The sequence below is a fragment of the Felis catus genome, chromosome C2 (assembly GCF_018350175.1).
Source record: "Felis catus isolate Fca126 chromosome C2, F.catus_Fca126_mat1.0, whole genome shotgun sequence".
Taxonomy (NCBI): domain Eukaryota; kingdom Metazoa; phylum Chordata; class Mammalia; order Carnivora; family Felidae; genus Felis; species Felis catus.
This window is the reverse complement of record NC_058376.1, coordinates 83,793,479-83,816,188: the sequence shown is the minus strand read 5'-3', so window position 1 is coordinate 83,816,188 and position 22,710 is coordinate 83,793,479. Positions and strand designations below refer to the sequence as shown.

At 41.3% G+C, this 22,710-nt stretch overlaps 1 protein-coding gene across 2 annotated transcripts in view; it reads right to left on the bottom strand.

The window, feature by feature from the left end:
- Positions 1-22,710, bottom strand: part of MCF2L2 (MCF.2 cell line derived transforming sequence-like 2) — a 270,244-nt gene that overhangs the window by 111,281 nt on the left and 136,253 nt on the right. For both annotated transcript variants that reach the window (XM_045037208.1, XM_023260362.2), the window contains 4 exons: positions 20,551-20,742; positions 17,965-18,156; positions 11,694-11,871; positions 5,059-5,135 (listed from right to left, as the gene is read on the bottom strand). In XM_045037208.1, the coding sequence (XP_044893143.1) occupies positions 5,059-5,135; positions 11,694-11,871; positions 17,965-18,156; positions 20,551-20,742 (639 nt within the window). The remainder of the gene's footprint in view (positions 1-5,058; positions 5,136-11,693; positions 11,872-17,964; positions 18,157-20,550; positions 20,743-22,710) is intronic.

Genomic DNA, 22,710 nt, shown 5'->3' with positions numbered 1-22,710 from the left:
CAATACATAGGAAACTATGACAACCTTGGTTCTAGAAATTCTTCAGAAAGCTTGGTTGGGGGCTGCCTCAAGGATTCGGTGGATTCTCTGAATGACTAGACTTTGAACATCATAGAGGATGAATACTGAAATGAGCTTATAAGTTCATACAGTTCTCCTGTTGAGAATCAGAAAGGTAAATGATAACTGTGGGCGTGAGAAAGCAAGGAACAGAATTGGGGCCTGATCTGCTATCATTGAGCAAAACGGTATACATTCAAGATTAGGAGAAGCTATCCCATTTAAGACCTGAATCTGACCTTCCTTCAGCTTCTTTTCAACTTTTACACAGAATATGCTATTTATAAACATGGGATTAAGTGGGAAACTAAAATTACCGAGACCCTGCTATATGTCAGGCATAATGCTAATAAATACTTTCCATGTATTTCTCATTTTTAAAAATTTTCTATTTTTATTTTGTTGACATTATTATCACTATTATTTTTTTTAATGTTTATTTATTTATTTTTGAAAGAGAGAGAGAGAGAACAAGTGGGGGAGGGACAGACAGAGAGGGAGACACAGAATCTGAAGCAGGCTCCAGGCTGAGCTGACAGCCCAAACCCACGAACCCCGAACATAGGGCTCGAACCCATGAACCATGAGACGATGACCTGAGCCAAAGGTGGACACCCAACCGACTGAGCCACCCAAGCACCCCTTATTATTATTATTATTATTATTGAAGTCATATATTTCTCCTTTAATCAACCACCTGTGAGATTACTTTATCCCCATTTGCAGAAGAGGAAATTTAGAATATGAGAGATTAAGTAAACTGGTAGTTAGGTAAACTAAGTAGCTAACAGGTTATAAATAAATAGACTGAAGTTAGATGTTAGTGACTGTTAGATTAAATAAACTGCATGCTTCAAAACCCAGTTCCACCATTTACTGGTTGTGTGACCGTTATGGAAACTCAACCTCTCAGAGTCTCCACAGCATCATGGATAAAACAAGGGAAACATCACCTTCCTCATCATCTTCCTCAAGATACTGAGAATTTGTAATGAAACCAGGTACATACAGCACCCAGTACAATGTGTTAGCAACCCTTCCCTCATCTCTCCATTCTGCAACTTACAGCCTTGGCTTTTTTTTTTCTTTAATTTTTATGAAGGAGGCTGTTTGCTTGTAAGCCTAAAAGCACCTCTGCTACTAGGGGCACCTGTGTGGCTCAGTTGGTTAAGTGCCTGACTCTTGATTTCAGCCCAGGTCATGATCTCACAACTCATGAGATGGATAGTACAGAGCCTGCTTGGGATTCTCTTTCTCACTCTCTCCCGTTCTCTCTGCCCCTCCCCTGCCCATGCTCTCTCTCCCTCAAAATATATAAATAAACTTTTTAAAAGTTAAAAAAAAAAAAAGGCCTCTGCTACTTTAAGCCCCTTTAACAGGTGTCCAGGAGCATTGTTTGTTAGTGCTCACAGCCAGTAGCTCTCTGCCTTTATCCTGAGCGTTCACATTCATGAAAAAGGAATTTTCATCAGCCTTTGGCTTCTTTCTAGCTCCAAAGAGGCTGTGATATAAAAGCAGCTCCAGTGAGTCATGCTTTCAGCTTCCAGCTGGTGACGTAAAAAACCTGAACTAGCCTCATCACCACTGCCAGCAACCACAGCGAATCTCCTCCACTGACAGGCTTTCCTAGACCACATTAACAAGTCTAGCACATGGCCGCACAGCTGCCAGATGGCCCTGAGAGCCTCAGCCAGCTTGTCAAGTTTAACTTAGTTCCTTGTAAGAGGTAAAGTAAGGATCATCCCACCAGAGAAGATGAAATGCCTTTTTTGGAAATGAGTTTTCTGATGATGATAAATTCATATCATGATTTTGTTGCATGATTTTGTTGTAGTGAGTATCAGTGACTCTAGTGCATCATAAGCAGTTTTGGTTTATAGTTTTTTTTTTTTTGTTTGTTTTGTTTTTTTTTTGCCTGTGAGCATTTACCCTTGAGGGCAAAGAAGGGCATTTATCACAATGTTACAATTTGCACTGTGGTTTCATTTTATCTTTGAGGTCTAGCCTAAGGTCAAAAGGATGTCAGAATTGTCACTAGAGTCAGATGCTATCCATCTTGGTCATTTCTCCTGGACAGTGGTCACAAAACACATGAAGAAATGATTGTTCTTGACGTAAGTCAACCTCTGTGTCCCCCTTCTAATAAACCATGGATCACACAGACATGAATCTAAACCTTTTTTTTTCAAGTTTATTTATTTATTTTGAGAGAAAGAGAACCAGCATGGAAGGGGCAAAGAGAGAGGGGGGCAGAGGATCTGAAGCAGGCTCTGTGCTGAGAGCAGAGAGCCTGATGCGGGGCTCAAACTCACAAACTGTGAGATCATGACCTGAGCCAAATTCAGACGCTTAACCAACTGAGCCACCCAGGCGCCCCTAAACTTTTTTCCCTAACCTGTCTTCTTTTCCTACTAGTTTTCTTACATATTTTGAAATGATGATTTCCCTGGTTTTATTACCTACCTTGTCAAATGCCAATTGCATTTATTGGTCTTGAATTGAATTTTAAGTCTAGCATTTGGGGATTTAGTTCATAAATCCTCTTCCTTCCTACTCATGTTGTTCACAACTGTATAGATTCTGCTCATACTCTTGGTGTTTAGAAGCAGAAGTCCGACCAGCTCCTGTTTGCCCAAACTGAGGAAGTCTGGCAGCCTGTTTCTACCCTGCTTCCTCCACTGCCTTGACTGTTAACATGCATATTGTTGCAGGAAAAGCCCTTCATTAAATACACAAACAAGGCAACAGTAAGGAAAAACAACAACAAAATCCCAGGATAATTGTAAAATGGAATTGTGCTGGCTTCCTAGTACCTATGCTGTTGGTGATCTGCCTAAACACAAGGGGGGCAGCCTCCTGGCAGGATGTGCTTGGAGTCTGGATTAAATAAATAGCACAACCAAAAAAGAAGAGACGAAAAATCTGGTGGTCAGAGATTCTTGGATTCTACTTAACATTTCCCAACCCTATAGGCTTCTGATTCTTACCCTTCCCTATAGTTCCTGCGTTGTCTATTTTTACTAACATATGAAATCGGAGTAAATAATAAATGTAGCTTATGGTTTCTTCTTAAATATCTTCAGGTCTTCCCTGAGAAAAGGTGCTTTATGCTTACTGACTATATTTCCTTTTCTTCCCCAACAAATTAAACAATAGCACTCATTTTTATTGTTCACAATTGTTGAAATAATTCACCCTAATTTGGATTCTTTTATACGAGAACCTCCATGTACACACAACTCCTATGGCATCTTTATAAAGTGTGTAGGCCATAAATATGTTGTCTCAATATGGGCAGAGAAAATCACAGAGTTATGAGGTAAGTTCAAATCACATTGTGTGTTAATGGCAACAGCATATGAGTTCAGGGGCTGGATCTGGGCTTTGGTACACCTGCCACAGCTCTCACCTTCAGAGATAAAAGTCTGTGAAGCCCAGGTACAGAAAAGGGTAGAATGATGCTCACTTTTAAAGTTGATCACAGTTAAACCCTTTTTATGTCACTAAGTAATTCCACAGACTTCATGGATGTCCAGTCTGGCGAAGTCTCATTACAGTTGCCCATTAAAAAAAAAAAATTGCTGGGGTGCCTGGGTGGCTTAATCGGTTAAGTGGCCAACTTTGACTCAGGTCATGATCTCACCATTCATGGGTTCAAGCCCCGTGTCGGGCTCTGTGCTGACAGTTCAGAGCCTGGTGCCTGCTTCAGATTCTGTGTCTCCTCCTCTTTCTGCCCCTCCCCTGCTCATGCTCTATCTTTCAACACTGAATAAAAGTTAAAAAAATTTTTTTTTTAATTTGCTATTTACTCTTTCAAATGGCTGATCATGACTGCGTGAAACTGCAAACGGTTTCCTGACTCTGGAAGATATGGTAATGCAATTCCTCCAACCACACGGGATTCCGAAACAGCTGTAGCAATGTCCTAATCTGCCCCAAATACAAAAGATGACTAAACAGAAGAATGCAGCTTTCTCTTTCTAAGAAAAGTCAGCTGGGAACTCTACTTCCTACATTGTTTTTGCTTCTAGGAAGAAAAGTCTGAGACCTGCTTTCTGCCTGACTTCATAATGGTTAGTGGGGTCCTATATTCAGACACATTAGGCACAGATGATGAACCCAAACTGTGTGAGCCCATGGTCTACTGGCCTCTGCTTTCAGAACCATTCCATCAGCTAGATACTCATTTTTAGTGAGCCAGAAGAAAAGGGACCCCTTCTAGGGCTGCTTTTGCAGCAATATATATTCACAATTCATTGTATTTGGGTATTTAAATATAATGTTACTTTACAATTATACAGTGCTTGGCAATTTTCAAATATTTGTTTGCTGCTAAAAATTAGTTTCAGACAATAGCTGTTGTTATCCCCATTTTTACAGAGGAGAAACCAAGGTTTAGAGGGGTCATGTTACATAGATGTAAGTCTGCTTGATTGCAAAGCTCATGCTTTTTTTCCCCTTAACTTTTACTTTGAAATAATTATGGATTCACATAAGGTTGCAAAGAAATACAGGGAAGTCTCGTGGACCCTTCCCCCAAATTCCTCCAATATTGATATCTTCCATAACTAGAGCATAGTATTAAAAGCAAGAACATGATGCTTGCACAATCTACAGAGCCTATTTAGAGTTCGCCAGTTAGACATGCACGTGTGTATGTGTAGCTCTATGAAATTTTGTCTTTTTTTGTACATAAACCACACACTTCTACCAATTTTAAATACGAAGTCAGAATATAGGAAAGAACAAAATGACTTTTCCCTCAATAACATAGTATCTCCCAAGAATTCCATTCATGGCCAGACAGTTTTTCTACTCACAATTAAGAAGAAAGAAATCCCACAAAACCTCAGCTCTTGAGAGCACTAATCTGTGCTACATGCCTTTATGGACACATCTTTTGGGGTTGGGTTAGGGGAATCTGATTTATTGGTAATTATGGCAGCAATATTCTTTCATATCAGAAATTTTTATCCATAAAGAGAAAGATGATCTTACCTTGACTTCAAGTTTAGTTTTATCATCTTTTTCTACTGTCCCTGTACAAGGTTCCTCAGATGTTCTCTGAAGAGGAGCTAGAAAAACAAAGAAAACCTGCCATTAATTTGTCAACTCAGCTTATAAATAACTCAGTATATAGCCTGGCTTGGACAAGCACCTGGACTGTGTGGGGCCAACTGATTAACAAAGCTTAACTGAGCTGCTGTGGTGATTTGTGAGGTGGGAGATGAAATTGAAGGTGAAGGAGAGAGCAGAAAAGAAATAGTTCTTGACCCCAGGCATTTAACATTTGATTCAAAGAGACAAAAGTCACACACAACATCACATGAAACATCAAACCACAATAAATCAGTAAATACAATGTGGTAAAAACGATAGAGTTTCCATCATTCCCATTTTTAAGTCTCCATAAAAAGGTCACTTTCTTCATGAAGTCTTCCTGGACATTAAAACTTTATAGATTCTTGACTCATTCGGCTAGGCATCTGACTCAGTTCAGGTCATGATCTCACAGTTCGTGAGTTCAAGCCCTGCATTGGGCTCTCCGCTGTCAGCACAGAGCCCTCTTTAAATCCTCTCTCTCCCTCTCTCCCTGTCCCTCCCCTGCTTGCTCACTCTCTCTCTCTTTCTCTCAAAATAAATAAAATAAACACATTTTTAAAAACCCTTGATGGATCTTTCTATGCACTGCTGCTTTAGCATTTATCTTTGTACTGTATAATATTGCAGTTGATGTTGTTTTGGATTAAAAGACCAGATTCAATTCCAAATACCACATTTATTGGACATATATTTTTTCATTACAGAGGTACTTTGTGCTCATCATCGACAATTTTTGAAAAATACTGAAATCTTACCACTTAAACACAACCATTTGGTATATTTCCTTATAGTCTTCTTTTTTTTTTAATTTTTTTTCAACGTTTATTTATTTTTGGGACAGAGAGAGACAGAGCATGAGCGGGGGAGGGGCAGAGAGAGAGGGAGACACAGAATCGGAAACAGGCTCCAGGCTCTGAGCCATCAGCCCAGAGCCTGACGCGGGGCTCGAACTCATGGACCGTGAGATCGTGACCTGGCTGAAGTCGGACGCTTAATCGACTGTGCCACTTTATAGTCTTCTTTAAAATGTTTTCTCCCTCTCTCTCTCTCTCTCCACATACATACCCACACACACCCACCCCACACCCACACTCACATAATCATACTATGATTATATAAGTGGATGTCTATGCCTGCCCAGCCAGAAATTGTTGCTAATGTACCAGTTGGATTCCAGAACTGATGGAACTGCATTTGTTAGTGGATGAGACAACCATGGGAAAAATTGGTTAGCTCAGTCAGGACAGAACTGGGCTATCTTGCTCTTGTTCTCTTCTCTCTGTCACTCCATCACCCTCCCCTCCTTTCCACAGAGCTCTTGGACACCTGGGAGACATCCTTTCTTCAGGCTCCAAGGCCATTTGGCAGTAAGAATGGGACTTGTGGAGGAGAAGCCCTGGTTAGGCCTTGAGGCTTTCTCACCCAGCTTTGCCAGAAGGCTGCACTGGGGATGATGGCTACAAGGCTAATAAATAAATGGTACTTCGAGTTCTTGTCACTGTCAACAACCTTGTGTGTAGAGTTCCCCTGGAAAACTCACAGGATACATGTGATTAACCCAGGACAGAATTTGAGCACTTCTAGGTCCTATGGCCAAAATACCATCCATCTAATGCCCCCAATATATCGCCCTGATTCTTATCTGTGGTAAACTGTGGCCTCCAGAGGTTCCTCCCAACCCCAGGTTCTGTGAGTCAACTGGAATCCGCTAGGGCTTTCTATGGATTTTTCACAGATATTATTGAAATCTGTAGTGAAGTACACTGTTTGCTGCTCCTGGTTCTATAACCACTGAAGAAAATTCATAACAATGAACACTCCTTTGGGCTCCTCACTCTCTGCAGGATCCCTGTAAGCTGAGTGATTGCAGGCATAATAACTGGATGCTAGAAGCACATAATACTTTATATTCGGCAACACCCACGGCTGAGGAGTACCTGCCCTTAACAATGTAAGTAAAGTGCTGAGGGTAAAGGCAGGGGCAAGGAGCCACACTGCCGGCATTCAAGTCTTGCTATTCCTTGTCCAAGACACATATTATCAGAGTAATCTCTGTGCCTCACCATCTTCGTCTATAAAATGTGAAATAATGAGAAAGCCTACAGTATAGGGTTGTTATGAGGCTTAATGAGTTAATATATGCCAAGTGTTTAGATCATGGTAAACAGTAAATTTTAGCTATGATTACAGCCACAAAAGAATTTTTTCACATTCCTTATAAACTTCAGAGAAGTTAAATATTGTAACCAAGGCACCCGGCTAATAAGAGTCACAGTCAAGATTCCAGCTCCCTCACATTCCTTACACTGTGAAATGTAATGATTTATCTTGGAACAGACGCAGTTACTAAGGAATCAGACAAATGTGTCTGAAAATCCTATTAGTGATTTGCTTGAATCCCTACTCAGTGGTTACTATCCAAAACAAAAGTGCAGAATTGTTCTGCAGAATGAGCAAGTTGCCAGGTCAGTGATATCCATTCAGACATGACAAAGTCTGTTTACCCTAGAAGGGTCACTGTCTTTTATGAAACCTTATGTTTGAAAAAGAAAGAGAAACAAGCTGTCATTCTCACTTTATTTGCTTATAACAAACATATATCCCTTAAAACAATGACAAAGGAAAAAAAAATCATAGAAGTGAGCATAATTTAGTTTTGGGAAAGAGCCCTAGATGAGAAGTAAGGAGAGCCAAGTCCTGTTTCTAGCTATCCAAAAAGATGACTCCATGTGTGTGAGTGTCTGTTTGTGTCAGCAGGATGTGTGCAAAAGTATATTGAGTGTGCATATGCATTTATGTCTATGAGTGTGTGTGTATGTGTGTGCACACAGAAAATTCAAGAAATAAATGCACCAAACTGTTGTCAAGACTTGCTTCTAAAACGTGGAATATGTGACAGGAGACAGAGGACTGTAAATCATACTAAATGGAGAATTATCAGAAGACCCCACAATTTTCAGATAAATAGAAACAAAAAGGATTTGTTGCCAGAAGACCTGCACAACAAGAAATGCTATAGGTTCTTCAGCCTGGAGAGAAATGACACAAAATGATGACTCAGATCTACAGTAAGGAATAAAAAGAACACTGGAAATGCCTGAATAAGAGAGTAGATGTAAAAGACTATATATATATAAAATATAACAGACTATACAGAAGAATATACCACAGAGCATGGAAGGAAGCATATGGAGCTATAATGTTGCAAATTTCCTATATTTTACATAAGATGCTATAATATTAGCTCTAAGTAGACTGTGATAAATGAACATAATAATCTCTAAGGAAAATATCTGGGAAAAACAATGCAAAGAGGTATGCTAAAAAGCCAATAAAGGAATTAAAACAGAGCACTAAAAATACTTGCTAATGCAAAAGAAAGTAGGAAAGGAGGAACAGAGGAATAAAAAAAATGAGACAATAAACAACAAATAACAAAATTATAGTTCTAAATCCAACTATATCAATAATTATATTGTATGAAAATGGACTAAATACTCCAATTAGAAGGCAGAGGTTAACAGAATGTATTAAAAAGTCAAGACCCAGGGGCGCCTGGGTGGCGCAGTCGGTTAAGCGTCTGACTTCAGCCAGGTCACGATCTCGCAGTCCGGGAGTTCGAGCCCCGCGTCAGGCTCTGGGCTGATGGCTCAGAGTCTGGAGCCTGTTTCCGATTCTGTGTCTCCCTCTCTCTCTGCCCCTCCCCCGTTCATGCTCTGTCTCTCTCTGTCCCAAAAATAAATAAAACGTTGAAAAAAAAAATTTAAAAAGTCAAGACCCAGGTGTCTGGGTGGCTCAGTTAGTTAAGCATCTGACTTAGGCTCAGGTCATGATCTTGCAGTCCAGGAGTTCCAGCCCTACATCTGGCTCTGTGCTGATAGCTCAGAGCCTGGAGCCTGCTTCGGATTCTGTATCTCCCTCTCTCTCTGCCCCTCTCCTGCTCATTCTCTCTCTCTCTCTCTCTCTCTCTCTCTCTCTCTCTCTCAAAAATAAACTAAAAAAAATTTTAAGCCAAGACCCAATTATATGCTGCCTATAAGAGATATACTTTAAAAACAAGGAAACTGGGGCGCCTGGGTGGTGCAGTCGGTTAAGAGTCTGACTTCAGCCAGGTCACGATCTCGCGGTCCGTGAGTTCCAGCCCCGCGTCAGGCTCTGGGCTGATGGCTCAGAGCCTGGAGCCTGTTTCCGATTCTGTGTCTCCCTCTCTCTCTGCCCCGCCCCCGTTCATGCTCTGTCTCTCTCTGTCCCCAAAAAAATAAATAAACGTTGAAAAAAAATTTTTTAAATAAAAACAAGGAAACAGAAGAAAGGAAAAAATATATCATGCAAACACTAAGCACAAGAAAACCGGAATGCTATATTAGTATCAGACAAAATAGACTTCAGGACAAGGAGTATTACTGAAGGAGGGAAGGAGAGATATTTCCTAATTATAAAAGGGCCAGTATATCTGGAAGACATAACAATTATGAACATGTAAGTGCTTAATAACAGTTTCAAAATACATGAAGTAAAGAATGATATACATATCATATCCAAGAGCAGTTTATCCTAGGAATGTACAATTGTTTTAATATTTGAAAACAAATCATTGCAATCCACCACATTAACAAATAAAGGAGAAAAAACTATATGATTACTTCAATATATGCACCAAAAAGAGCATCTGAAAAAGTCAACAATCATTCATGATGAAAATTCTCATCAAATGAGGGAGAGAAGGGAACTTCCTCTATTTGGTAAAAGGCATCTGTGAAAAACTTACTGTTAACATCACACTTTAAGGTAAAAAATGAATTATTTCCCCTAATACTGGGAAAAGACAAGGTTGTCTGCTCTCTCCCCTTCTATTTAACATTGTACTGGAGGTCTTAGCCATTATAATAAGGCAAAGGAAAAAAGCATGAAGTTTGAAACAGAAGAGGCAGAATGTCCCAATTCACAGACGACCTGATTGTATTTTATGCAGAAATATATTCTTATTGATAGTTATATATGGTAAGTTCCATTTACTATACACTTAAAAAAAACCATAAAGTGGCTAAGACCTCTATACTCAAAACTACTATACTGCCAAATACTATATGATCTCACTCAGATGTGCAATTTAAGAAACAAAATAAATGAGCAAAGGGAGAAGAAAAAGAGAGAGAGGGAGGCAAACCAAGAAACAGACTGTTAACCATAGAGAACAAACTGATGGTCATCAGAGGAGAGAAGGTGGAGACGTGGGGGTTAAATACATGACGGGGATTAAGGGTGCACTTGTGATGAGCACCAAGTGTTACATGGAAGTGTTGAATCACTATATTGTACACCTGAAACTAATATCATGCTTTATGTTAACTAATTGGAATTTAAATAAAAACTTTTTAAAAAGCACACCAAAAACAAAAACAAAAAAAAAAAATACTATACTGCCAAGAGAAATTAAAGTAGACCTACATAAATGGAAAGTTAACAACATTTATGAATTGGAAGACAATATTGGTAAGACAACAGTTCTCTCCAAATTGATCTCTAAAATGAGTGCAACCTCAAGCATAATCTCAGCAGAAATTGAAACGTGCTTCTAAAACTTAAATGGGAGGCATCCGGGTGGCTTAGTCCGTTAAGCAGCAGACTTTAAAAAAAATTTTTTAAACATTATTTTTGAGAGGCAGAGCATGAGTAGGGGAGGGGCAGAGAGAGAGGGAGACACAGAATCTGAAGCAGGCTCCAGGCTCTGAGCTGTCAGAACAGAGCCTGATGCGGGGCTCAAAACCATGAATGGTGAGATCATGACCTGAGCCAAAGTCAGACACTTGACCAACTGAGCCACCCAGGTGCCCCTAAGGGGCAGACTCTTGATTTCGGCTCAGGTCATGATCTCATGTTTTGTGAGTTCGAGCCCTGCATCAGGCTCTGTGCTGACAATGCAGAGACTGCTTGGGATCCTCTCTCTCCCTCTCTCTTTGCCCCCACCACCCGCTTGCTCTCTCTCTCTCTCTCTCTCTCTCTCTCTCTCTTTCAAAATAAATAAAATAAACATTAAAAAAATAAAATAAAATTTATATGGAAATAAAAAGAATCTAAAACAGACAAAATAGTCTTGAAAAAGAACAAAGTTAGAAGATGTACCCTACCTGATCTCAAGGCTTACTAGTAAGCTATAGTAATGAAGACCATGCAGGATGGGTGTAAGGACTTACCTATTGTTTTTATCTTTCCAAACTTTACCACTCCATTGCTAATAGAATCTTATAAGCATTTTAAAGGTCCTTAATGAAGACTATTTTATGCTGATGTTGTTTACACATGTATATTATTCCTCTTCTAGACTGTGAGGTCTCCTTGTATCCAGGCACTCAGTTTTTTTACCTAACTCTATGAAGTCTTCAATGCCTGTACTATTTCACATCTGTAGTTTATTTTAAATAATATTTGTCAAAACAACAACCATTATGCATCTTAAGCAATCACAATCTCAACCCTCATGAGCACTGATGAAACATAAAGGCACGAAGCTTCCTCTCCAAATAACCTACCCAAGGTGGAGGGCTGGCTGGTTTTCGATGACACCCATTTTGGGGAGGACTCAGGATGAGGGGCCACGGGTTGCACCGGGCGAGTCTGTCTGGCTGCCAGTTTCATCAGACTCATTTGCCTCTTGTGAAATATTTCCTGCACATCACCCAGCTTCTGTAGGACTTCCTGGGCTTTGGCCTGCAGGAAAAAAAGCAAATCATGACCAGGTCACTCTGCACTGAGTCTGATGACATGAAGCATTCCCTTTCTCTTGTCTTCCCCTCCTCCTCCAACCCCACCTCCTTCAGGTGACCCTTCCATCCATATGCAAATCATTGCACAACTTGCCTTGCACCGGAATTATGCTTCTAAGAGTCTGAATCTCTCACCTTATGGGCAATGATCATATCCTTTTCACCACCATATCTCCATGCCTAGAACACTGCCCAACACAGAGTAGTGCTCAGTAAATATATATTGAGTAGATAAATGTTCACTAAGCCATGTCCATTAATAGTAGAAGAGGATAGGGGCACCTGGGTGGCTTAGTCTGTTAAGCTTCCAACTTTGCTTCCCGTCATGATCTCATGATTCCTGAGTTTGAGCCCCATATCAGGCTTACTACTGTCCGCACAGATCCTGCTTGGGATTCTCTGTTCCCCTCTCTCTCTGCCCCTCCCCCAATTGCACTTTCTCAAAAATAAATAAAACATTTTAAGAAAAAAGAATGAAAATAGTGGAAGAGGATGCCATAGACTATGAATGAAGGGCATCGGGCCACTTTTCTAAACAGGAGGATTTCAAAATAAGAGGTGTATCCTGAATAAAAGCCCTGATGGAGAACAGAGTTGAAGTGTTCTGGAGGAAAGAGTTGGCTACATCCTGAGGCAGGATCAAGGGAACCACCCAAGGATAAACATTTAAATTTTATTCTGTATGACCCCTTCTCTATAAGTAGTAAAGAAATAAACTGAAAAAAAAATCAGGGGAAAGATGAAACTCACAGACATTCCCATAACTGACTATATGCTCTAAGACAGAGGTTCAAAAGAACTAAAAACAAGACTTGGAGGTCTCCGAGTTTCACCAAGGCCTAAATTCTGCAAAATACGTTTCTTCTGGCCTTGCTTCCAGTATGACATCCCTCCAGCTCTGGTGGGTCAAGGGAAGTGGGTAGTCTTTGTCATGACATCCGTCTCCTGTATGATTTAAACCACCAAAGAAAGGACCCAGAATTAGAAGAACTCCACTACCACAAGCCTTCCAGAGTGCCTAATTCTGAAAGTACAGACTCAGCACACTCAGGGAGGAGGTTGCCACATTTTGCAACTGGAATAGTACATTTGTCTTTTTTGTTTGTTTGTTTTTTAAATGCTTATTTATTTTTGAGAGAGATAGGGTGTGAGAGGAAGAGGCTCAGAGAGAGAGAGGGAGACACAGAATCTGAAGTAGGCTCCAGGCTCTGAGCTGTCAGCACAGAGCTTGATGCAGGGCTTGAACTTACGAAGTCTTGAACTCATGATCTGATGGCTCAGGTCAGATCATGACCTGAGCCAAAATCGGACGCTTCACCGACTGAGCCATCCAGGCACCCTTACATTTGTCTTTTTTATGCTGGGCCATCTTCTGAGGGGAAGAGCCAAGAGCCCTGAGGGAGGACTGGCACATCAGCTATGGAACAGCTGTAGCCTCAGAGTACTGTCAAGGCTGATGTCTACTCCAAGGTCTAGTGCCGGTCTTACTCCTTGTAGGGTGTAAAATGTGGCTGGTCTGAGTTGAGCTGTGCTCAGTGTAAAATACACACTGGATTTTGAAGACATAGTATGAAAAAAAGAATGTAAAATATCTCATTATCAACTTTGATATTGACTATATATTGAAACAATATTTTGGACATATGTTAAACAAGACATTGTTAAAGTTGATTTCACTAGTTTCTTTTTGCTTTTTTAAATGTGGCTCCTAGAAAATCTTAAGTCACGTAGAGAGCTTGAGTTATATTTCTATTCAACAGTGCTGGTCTAGACTAGGGATCAGCAAAATTTTTCTGTAAAGGACCAAACAGTAAATATTTCAGGCTTTGCACACTGGTCTCTGTTACAACTACTGACCTCTGCTATTGTACGATAAAAGCTGTCATAGATAATATATACTACATAAATGAATGAGTGTGGCTGTGCTCTGATGAAACTTTATTTCTAAAAGTAAGTGGCAAGCAGCTTTGGCCCACAGGCAGTAGTTTGCTGACCCCCAATCTAAATTAAGGTGGGGCTTGTGTTTAAAAGGTCTCTTCAGAGAACGTGTGACTGGCCTCAGGAAGCTTGCTGTACAGTGGACTAGAGGTTCTGACAACACAGCTATGACTCCAGATCCCAAAAGAAACCAAATCCCTTTATGTCAGGGTGATAGCAATGTCAGTTTGCATTTTGGAGGGATGGTGATGAGACAACCCAATGATAAGCTTGAGGAAACGGAAACTGAGACATAGGCATTAACTGCTGCACAAAGATCAAGAAATCTGACTGAAAGAATGTCAAGTTGTTCATGTATGGTATACAGCTCTGATGTGAGGTCAGTGCCACATGCTGGAGCCCAGTGGCTCACCACTTGGACTAGACAGGACCTGAATCACCCTTGCCCTTTTGCATCTCTCCCTGAAGATCCCAGGGTAAACCCTGGAAATGGTCAGGTGGTCAGACGAGACCCTAAATTCCTAAACTCAGGTGAAGGGGAGCCGGTGCAAGATTAACAACTGCATCTCCTCCGTTCTTCTTAACTCTTTTTACTTGCAAATCCATTTTCCATACCACAATCAGAATTATCTTTCCAGGATGTAAGTCTGACCATATAACTTCCCTGTTTCAAAGCCCTGCTGGGGCGTCCCACTGCTTCAGGACAAAGTCCAGACTCCTCATGGAGGAGTCCATGACTCCTCACTGGGCCCTTCATTAATTGACCCTGATTTCCCTCCAGTCTAACCTCCACTAGTTCCCACCCCTCACTCCCACCTCCAGGGGTGGCAGTTACCAAATGCTCTTGTTTCCAGCCTCTCTGCCTTTGCAACTCTTCTTCCTCCCTCTACTTTTTCTCCCTTAAAAATTCCTATGTGGTCCAAATTTAGGCATCTTCTCCTATGATGTCTTCTTCTTCTTCAGGCTGAGCTGACCTTTGCCTCCTCTACGTGCCCCACTATCCCTTCCATTCCACATGCTCTTGGACCAACACACACTTAGCGGGAACACGTTTGTCTTCCACTAAACTGCCAGCACCTTCATCATGGGCATTGTGACTTTCATTATTGTTTTCCCAGAATAAAGCACAAACTGGATTCCCAGTGAATATTTATTTTTTTTAATTTCTGTTCTTTTTTAAAAAATGTTAATTTGTTTATTTTGTGTGTGTGTGTGTGTGTGTGAGAGAGAGAGAGAGAGAGAGAGAGAGAGAGAGAGAGAGAGAGCTGTCAGTGCAGAGCCTGACTCTGGGTTCCATTTCAAGGAACTGTGAGATCATGATCTGAGCCAAAATCAAGAATCTGACGCTTAAACGACTGAGCCACCCAGGTGCCCCCTGCCCCACACAGTGAATATTTAAAGAATTGAATTTTACTACTTGTTACTGCGATTGTTTAATTACCTAAACTGGGCAGTGAAAGCAAAGGAGGGAGAAAAATCAAAACAGCAGCACCAAGAGGATAGTGCAGAAAGGCACTTGAAGAGCCTCAGACAGACAAGGTGGCTGCTACAAGAACAGCAGTTTACCATGATTTACCATGATTTATCACTTACCATGATGATTACCATGTCTTAAATGTAACAGATTCAACTGTTTAGACATGGAGTACTAGTGTTTTAGAAATAAATTTTATTTTTTCTAATAGTTTTAGAATTACAAAAAAATTACAAAATAGTACAGAGAATTCCCATATAGATCATCCAGTTTCCCCTATTATTAACAGTTTGCATTAGTATGGTACATTTCTTACAACTAATAAAACATTATTGATATGTTATTTTCAGTATTAAAATTATTATAATTAAAATAATAATAATTAAAATTATTATAATTATTATTAAATAAAAGTCCATACTTTATACTTAGATTTCCTTAGTTTTACCTAATGTACTTTTCCATCCAGGGTCCTATCCAGGATACCAACTTACATGTAGTTGTCATGACTTTTTAGGCTCCTATTGGCTGTGTCAATTTCTCACCTTTTCCTGATTTTTGATGACTTTGACTATTTTGAGGAGTATTGGTCAGATATTTTGTAGCATGTTTCTCAACTGGGATTTATCTGATGTTTTTCTCATGATTAGACTGGAGTTACAGGCTTTGGGGGTAAGACCACGGAAGTAAAGTACCATGTTCATCCATCATATCAAGGGTACATCATATCTATTTAACAACACTGTTGATAAGTAGATGGGAAGCCTGAGTGGCTCAGTCTATTAAATGTCCGACTTGATTTTGGCTCAGGTCATAATCTCACAGTTCATGAGTTCAAGCCCTACATGGAGCTCTGCACTGAAAGTGGGGAGCTTACTTGGGATTCTCTCTCTCCCTCTCTCTCTGCTCTCTCTCTCTCTCTCTCTCAAAATAAATAAATAAACTTAAAGAAAAATAAAATAAATAAATAGAGATGACTGAGTGGCTCAGTCAGTTGAGGATCTGACTCTTGATTTCGGCTCAGCTCATGATCTGAGTGTCATGAGATTGAGCCCAGCATCGGGCTTCACACTGAGCATGGAGCCTGTTTAAGATTGTCTCTCTCCCTTTGCCCCTCTCCCCTGATGGCTGTCTCTCTCCCTCCCGCTAAAATTTAGAGGAAAATTAATTGTCCTCTAAAATTAAATTAATTAATTTTTAAAATAAATAAGTAGAATGTAGTGTGGTATACAACATGTTACAGCAAAGGCTCTTAGCCTGAATTCATGGATGGGCTTTAGGGCATCTCATAAAATTAATTATAAAAGATACATATGCTGGATATTCCCTATTTGTCACTCTACTACGTCTTCTTTTCCCTGCTTTGTGTCCCAGGAAGCTGACCTGTATGGACTCTGTTGGATAGGCTCACTTGCCTATGGGCTTTTAGTTGGTTTGGCCAAAGGGAAGCACTACCTGGACATCTAAGAGAGGGAGAGAGGAGAGTAGGGATATATATTTCTCCATTAATAGTTGCATTCCTCTGCCCAAGGCCACAACCCTTACTAGGTGCCTGTCACAGTCACAGTTACAGTGCTTCTTGGGTTCCTCTTTGCTCTTTAGGCTTATGGGTGGTAACTGCTTCCATTTTCTTGCTAGCCCCAGGGACCTTCACCATCCTTATTGGGTTCCCTAAATCCTGCCATATCTTTGTAAAAATGCCTATACCAAACTCTCTTTAATCACTTTGAGTATGCAGGTCCTGAAAGTATATGAATCAGATTCCATGACTCAAAAGAGGCCCGTGACTCAAAGAAGTAAAGAAGGTGTTACTGAAGAGATACATACAAGGTGGTGGGAATCTCAGAGGAAGGTGTGCCATACAGAATTCTGCTGACTTCACAGAGGAGTGCTCCTCTCAAAATGCAAATCCAATCAAGTTATTCCCCTGCTTAAATCCTTCAGTGGCTTCCCACGGTTCTTAGAATAAAGACCAAACTCCTTAAGATGGCCCACAAAGCCCACCTCATCTGCCCCTCTCTTATCTCACCCCAAACACCCTTCCTTTGCTCTCTGTACTCCAGTCACCCTGACCTTTGGGTTCTGCACTTGTAACAGACTCCCTCCAGGCCTGTGTCCTCTGCACATGCTGTTACTTCTAATCTGGAAAGGCTCCCCCATCATCTCTACACATTCTCCAGGCCATGGCTCAAGTATTCTCAGTCCAGGTCAAGTTTTTCTATCACATGCTCAGCAGGATCCCAAATCCCTCCTCCAGAACACTTATCTTAACCTGTAACACATTCTTATGTTTTGTGTTTGACATTTATTAATGTCAGCCTCTCCTATTAGGTTCCATCAGAGATGAAAGAATGTCTATTATTGCTGTGCCCTCAGCACAGTATTTGGTATATCAGAGATGCTGATGAGTATTTGTAGAGAAACGAATGACTGAGAGTGATATTTGGGTGAGACCGTGAAGGGTATTTGCCAGGAAGCACAGACCAAGAGTCTAAGAGGCCACCTCAGAACACAGGAATTGGTGAACCTGCTCAGTACATCCTACCCGGACTTTCTTAAGCAATAGTCAAAAGGCCCCCAGTGCTTCTTTCCAACCACAAGATTAAAATAACCCAGAAACATTACCTTTAGGTCAAGGGTGAGTATCAACTCGAACTGGCTGTAAAACTCCATGTGGCTGGGCAAGTGGTACTCCTTCGCAGTGCCCAGGAATGCCTCAATGTCGTTCAAGGCAACGTCAACTCCCTCTCGTGACTGGCACTTGTCTACAGCTTGGGAAGCCAAAAGGTAGATTCCTGCTTCACACCATTGGCTGACCTTTTCAAAAGAAACACAGTGCCCTATGCAGTCAGCCTGACCACAACCCTCAGGAGGTCTGAGCTCGTCTGTGGTCTAGAAGGATCCTAAGACAACAGGAAATTGTCATGGGACAACATAAACTTCAGAGGTCTAACCACTGTCAATGCAACTACAAGGTGGACAAGCCCAAACTAATTTTACATCTGTCCACATTTCAGGAAAGTCATCCAGTCAGTAAAAAAGAATCGTATAAACATTCTTCTCTCTTCCACAGACAGTAATTGCTACATCTCCAAAAGGAGAGAGTTAGGTATTCCTAAGTTTGGTTTAACTGTGGAGAAATATAACCAATGACTTTTCAGGTTTACATTCTAGGCCATTCATTGTGCATCCTAACTGGTTACGAGACCATAGGGTGACAAATGAGACATTAGACCTGGACTCTACACGTCTTCCTAGGGAAGGAAACATCCCTTTTAACAAAAACACTACTTTTCTCTGTCCACATTTGCATTTACTGGTATTTGTCTTTCCTAGGGAAGCATCGAAGAATGCAAAGCTTTGTAACTCACAACAGCAATACTCAAACTTTTTCCAGAATGCTGGGATGAAGTCAGATAGGTGATGAATTCTAACAATTTAATTTTTTAAAGACTTAAACAGAAAGACAGGGACCCTTGTGCTGCCAGAATATTTATGTATAAAGAGGCTGCCAGTGCAAGCACATCTGCATTTCCATTTACCATGTGACCTGAAAAGCTATGTAAAATAACTATACAGGGGGAAAAAGAACAAAAGGGAGCACTCCAGAGTAGTTCTCTCTAAGTGGGAAAATTATAGGCAACTTAAGTTTGTATATTTTTTCCCTAAATTCCTTATGCTGAATGTGTACTACTTTTAGAATAACAAAACAAAATAAAGATATTTAAAAATTAATGATTACCAATGTGTAGGGATAAGGAGGGGGATGGCATGTGTAGATGCCCATAAGAAACTTTTTTCCTTCTCCTTCCTACATTTTTGGATTTTCAAAATAATATAAATCATGCTTTAATATATAATGTGAAAACTTTCTCTTAAAACATACCTAGATCTGCAGAAAACATTAAGCTGGGGTCTTCTGCAGAGTCACAGCAGATGCTTGCTCTCCCAGACACACACACACACACACACACACACACACACACACACACACACACACACCAGCATTAGGTTATTATCTCTAGAGCAGATATGGAGTGAGAAAAACAGCAGCTGATCCTGCAGAGTTTAGCACACAGGACAGACTGTGCACCAGGCCCTTAGGAGCCACTTGCTTCTGGAACAGCTGTATTTCATTGATACTAAAATCCCTTTGGCATTGGGATGATATAAACAGCCTGGGCGAGTGCCCCTGGCCATCAGAGAGAAACAGTTATGGGAATGGAGCATGCTGACTCATGGCCATGAGCCACATGCTGCCTGCAAACAGCTGACAGGGAAGGCTCCAGAAGTCACTGCCCCTGCTGACCGGGCACCTGCCTCAGAGATCACCACTGAAGGGCACCAGAGCTCCACCCATTCCCTGTGAGCCCTCTGCACACAGTGTTGCTATCTAATCTAGGGAGCCTCGGGTTTGGAATTTGGCAGTCCTGACTTCAAATCTGCAATCCCCTATTTTTACCCCCGGTAGGTCGTAAGCAGTCACTTATCCCAGAGTTTCTCGGTGTTGTCCCTGTACCACCTGCACCAGAATCACCTGGGGACTTGGCAGAAATACTGATTCCTGGGCATCAGCCTAGACTTATTGAATCTGAGTCTTCAGAATGGTACATTAGAGAATCTGCAATTATAGCAAACTGATTCTCATGTATTAAATGTTGTGAACCATTGACTTCACCATGATGGATATCAGTTTCTGCCTCTGTAAAATAATGCCATTAATACTTTCCTCACAGGTTGTCTTGAGGATTAAATAGATGACATAATTATGCTTCTGGCAGGAACATAGTAGGTACTCAATAAATGGCAGGTAGGAGTGTATAATGGTCATTAGTACTTCAGTTTCTCCAAAAGGATTAATAATCTGATGCCTATATATGAGAAGCACTTTGCAAATATAGTGCTTGGTTCTCTGTCTGAAGGGGAATCAAGAAATGTCCCATGGGCCAAAACACGCTCTAAGTCCAGGTCTATACAGAGGAAAATGAATGTTAGTTCATTCTAATGGAATATGGTGGGATGGTGGGGGCACTTTTACCTCCAATGCCTCTATGACCTAGAATCTTCACAGCTTTTAATGCCTCTTGAGCACTATTTCATAAGAAGTACATTATCCTCTCAGCAATATTGTGGGGCAGGGAGGATGAGTATGATTAAGACTGTTTTGCAGAAAATTTAGCAAACATCAGGTCATGGCTTTGCTGTGCTCACCTTGTCCAGTTGTCTATGCAACTCCAAGGACTTTTCTAAAATGTCATATTTTTTCTTGTTTTCATTGATGAAGTCATCGCAGAGGTGCCTGAGCTCTACACACCTGGGTCGGATGGAGTCTGCCGCATAGTGGTGGCTTTGGATGAGCTGGTCCCCAATTACTGCAAGCAGCTGGGCCTTTTCCAAGGGCTCCTGTGAAGTGAACGTCCAAACCAAGCATCAGAAGCCAGGTCATGGTGAGGCTGATATCTGCCAACCGTGTGCTCCAAATCAGGAACAACTTAGGGAGATGTTGATTCAGGTCTTAAGCTGAGAGTCGGAGCTGGGGAACCTGGGAAAGCTCTGTGGCAGTTTGAAGTCTCCAGGAAGTCTAGCCTAGTCCAGGGTCACCTGCACCTTGAAGAAGAGCAAGCCATTCATTCAAATGTTTGTTGAGTTCTGGGTGAGGCACTGAGACTCTAGTGGTAACAAGCCATGATTTTCAGTCTAATGGAGAACTCAGATTATTAAATAAATTATACCCGTAATTCAATTATTACAACTGTGATAAGTTCTTGGCAGAAGAGCATGAAGTGTTATACTGACCAGAACTGGAGACTCTGAATTCTCCTGTAAACTAAATGGAAAAGTAAAAGGATCAGACATGTGACATGAGGAGAGAGTAGAGTTAGCTGAATTTGGGAAACTGGTAAAGATCTGGTTTGGACAACTCTGAGGGATCATGAAACTTTAAGAAATATGTTTATCTAAACCCCTTCCTGTGACTCACAGGATCCCACTCTGCTCTGAATTCATCTGACCAGAAACCACGCCTCCTACCTCTCCCTGCATGGCTTGCTTTGTTCTAACCACGTGTGCCATGTTTTTCTGTTTTTAATTCATTCATCACATATTACTGAGGACCTTCCAAATGCCAAACACTGTCATGTTAGGGGTTTGGTGGTAAAGCAGCTAAAATCCCTGCCCTCATGAAGCTTACATGTTAATAGAACACATAGGCAATAAACAATTAGATACGTAGATTATATAATACCTTAATTGGTGATGAGTGCTATAGAGAAAGATCAAATCGGGAGAGAAGGGCAGGGAGTGCTGGTAAGGAGTTATTTTGTAGGATGGTGAGAGAAGGACTCACTGAGAAGGTGCTATCCAAGTGGTGCCAAAGCGTTAGCATAGCAAGACAGAGACCGCTGTCCTTGCAAGGCCTGTTTGTAAGGTTAGGCCTTGGGTGCCATCTAGGAATGTCAGGAGGGTTCCTGCCATCCCCTGATAAGAATGGCTCACTGTGCCATTTGTACAAACAATATGCTTTACACTAAACCCCTGCTTTCTTTCTGGGAGTAGAGAATTCTGGTATATGCCAGGCAGAAGATACCTATGTGACCAGCCCCCAGTAAAAACTGGGCACTGAGCCCCGAATGAGCTTCCCTGATAGACAACATTTCACAATAGTGTCACAATCCTTTGCTGGGGGGATCATCTGATGGAACTCCATTGGAAAAGGAATCTTGGAAGCTTGTATCTGATTCCCAACAGACTTTGCCCCATGCACTTTTCCCATGTTGATTTTGCTTGGTATCTTTTCACCGTAATAAATCATAACCACGAGTACAATTATGTGCTGAGTCCTATGAGTCCTCCTAGCAAATCTTCAAGTCTGAGTGTGGCCCTGGGAACCCCTGACACAGAAAAGTCAAGGCCTGAGGTGAGGAACAATCCATGCTGTACTTGGTAGGGACATGTTTGACATATTCAGGCAGCAGGAGGAGGCCACCTGGAACAGAGGAAGCAAACAGGAAAGAAGTAGGAGACATAATCAGAAGAAAGAGGGAGACTGGATTGGGGAGGGCCCTGCTGCCACTGTGAGCACTTCAGCTTTTACTCATTATGATGTGGGAAGCACTGGAGGGTTCTGAAGAGAGGATCTCATTCATATTTTTAAAAGGATGGCTCCTGGGGCACCTGAGTGGCTCAGTCGGTTGGGCGGCCGACTTCGGCTCAGGTCATGATCTCGCGGTCCGTGAGTTCGAGCCCTGCGTCGGGCTCTGTGCTGACAGCTCAGAGCCTGGAGCCTGTTTCGGATTCTGTGTCTCCCTCTCGCTGACCCTCTCCTGTTCATGCTCTGTCTCTGTCTCAAAAATAAATAAAACATTTAAAAAA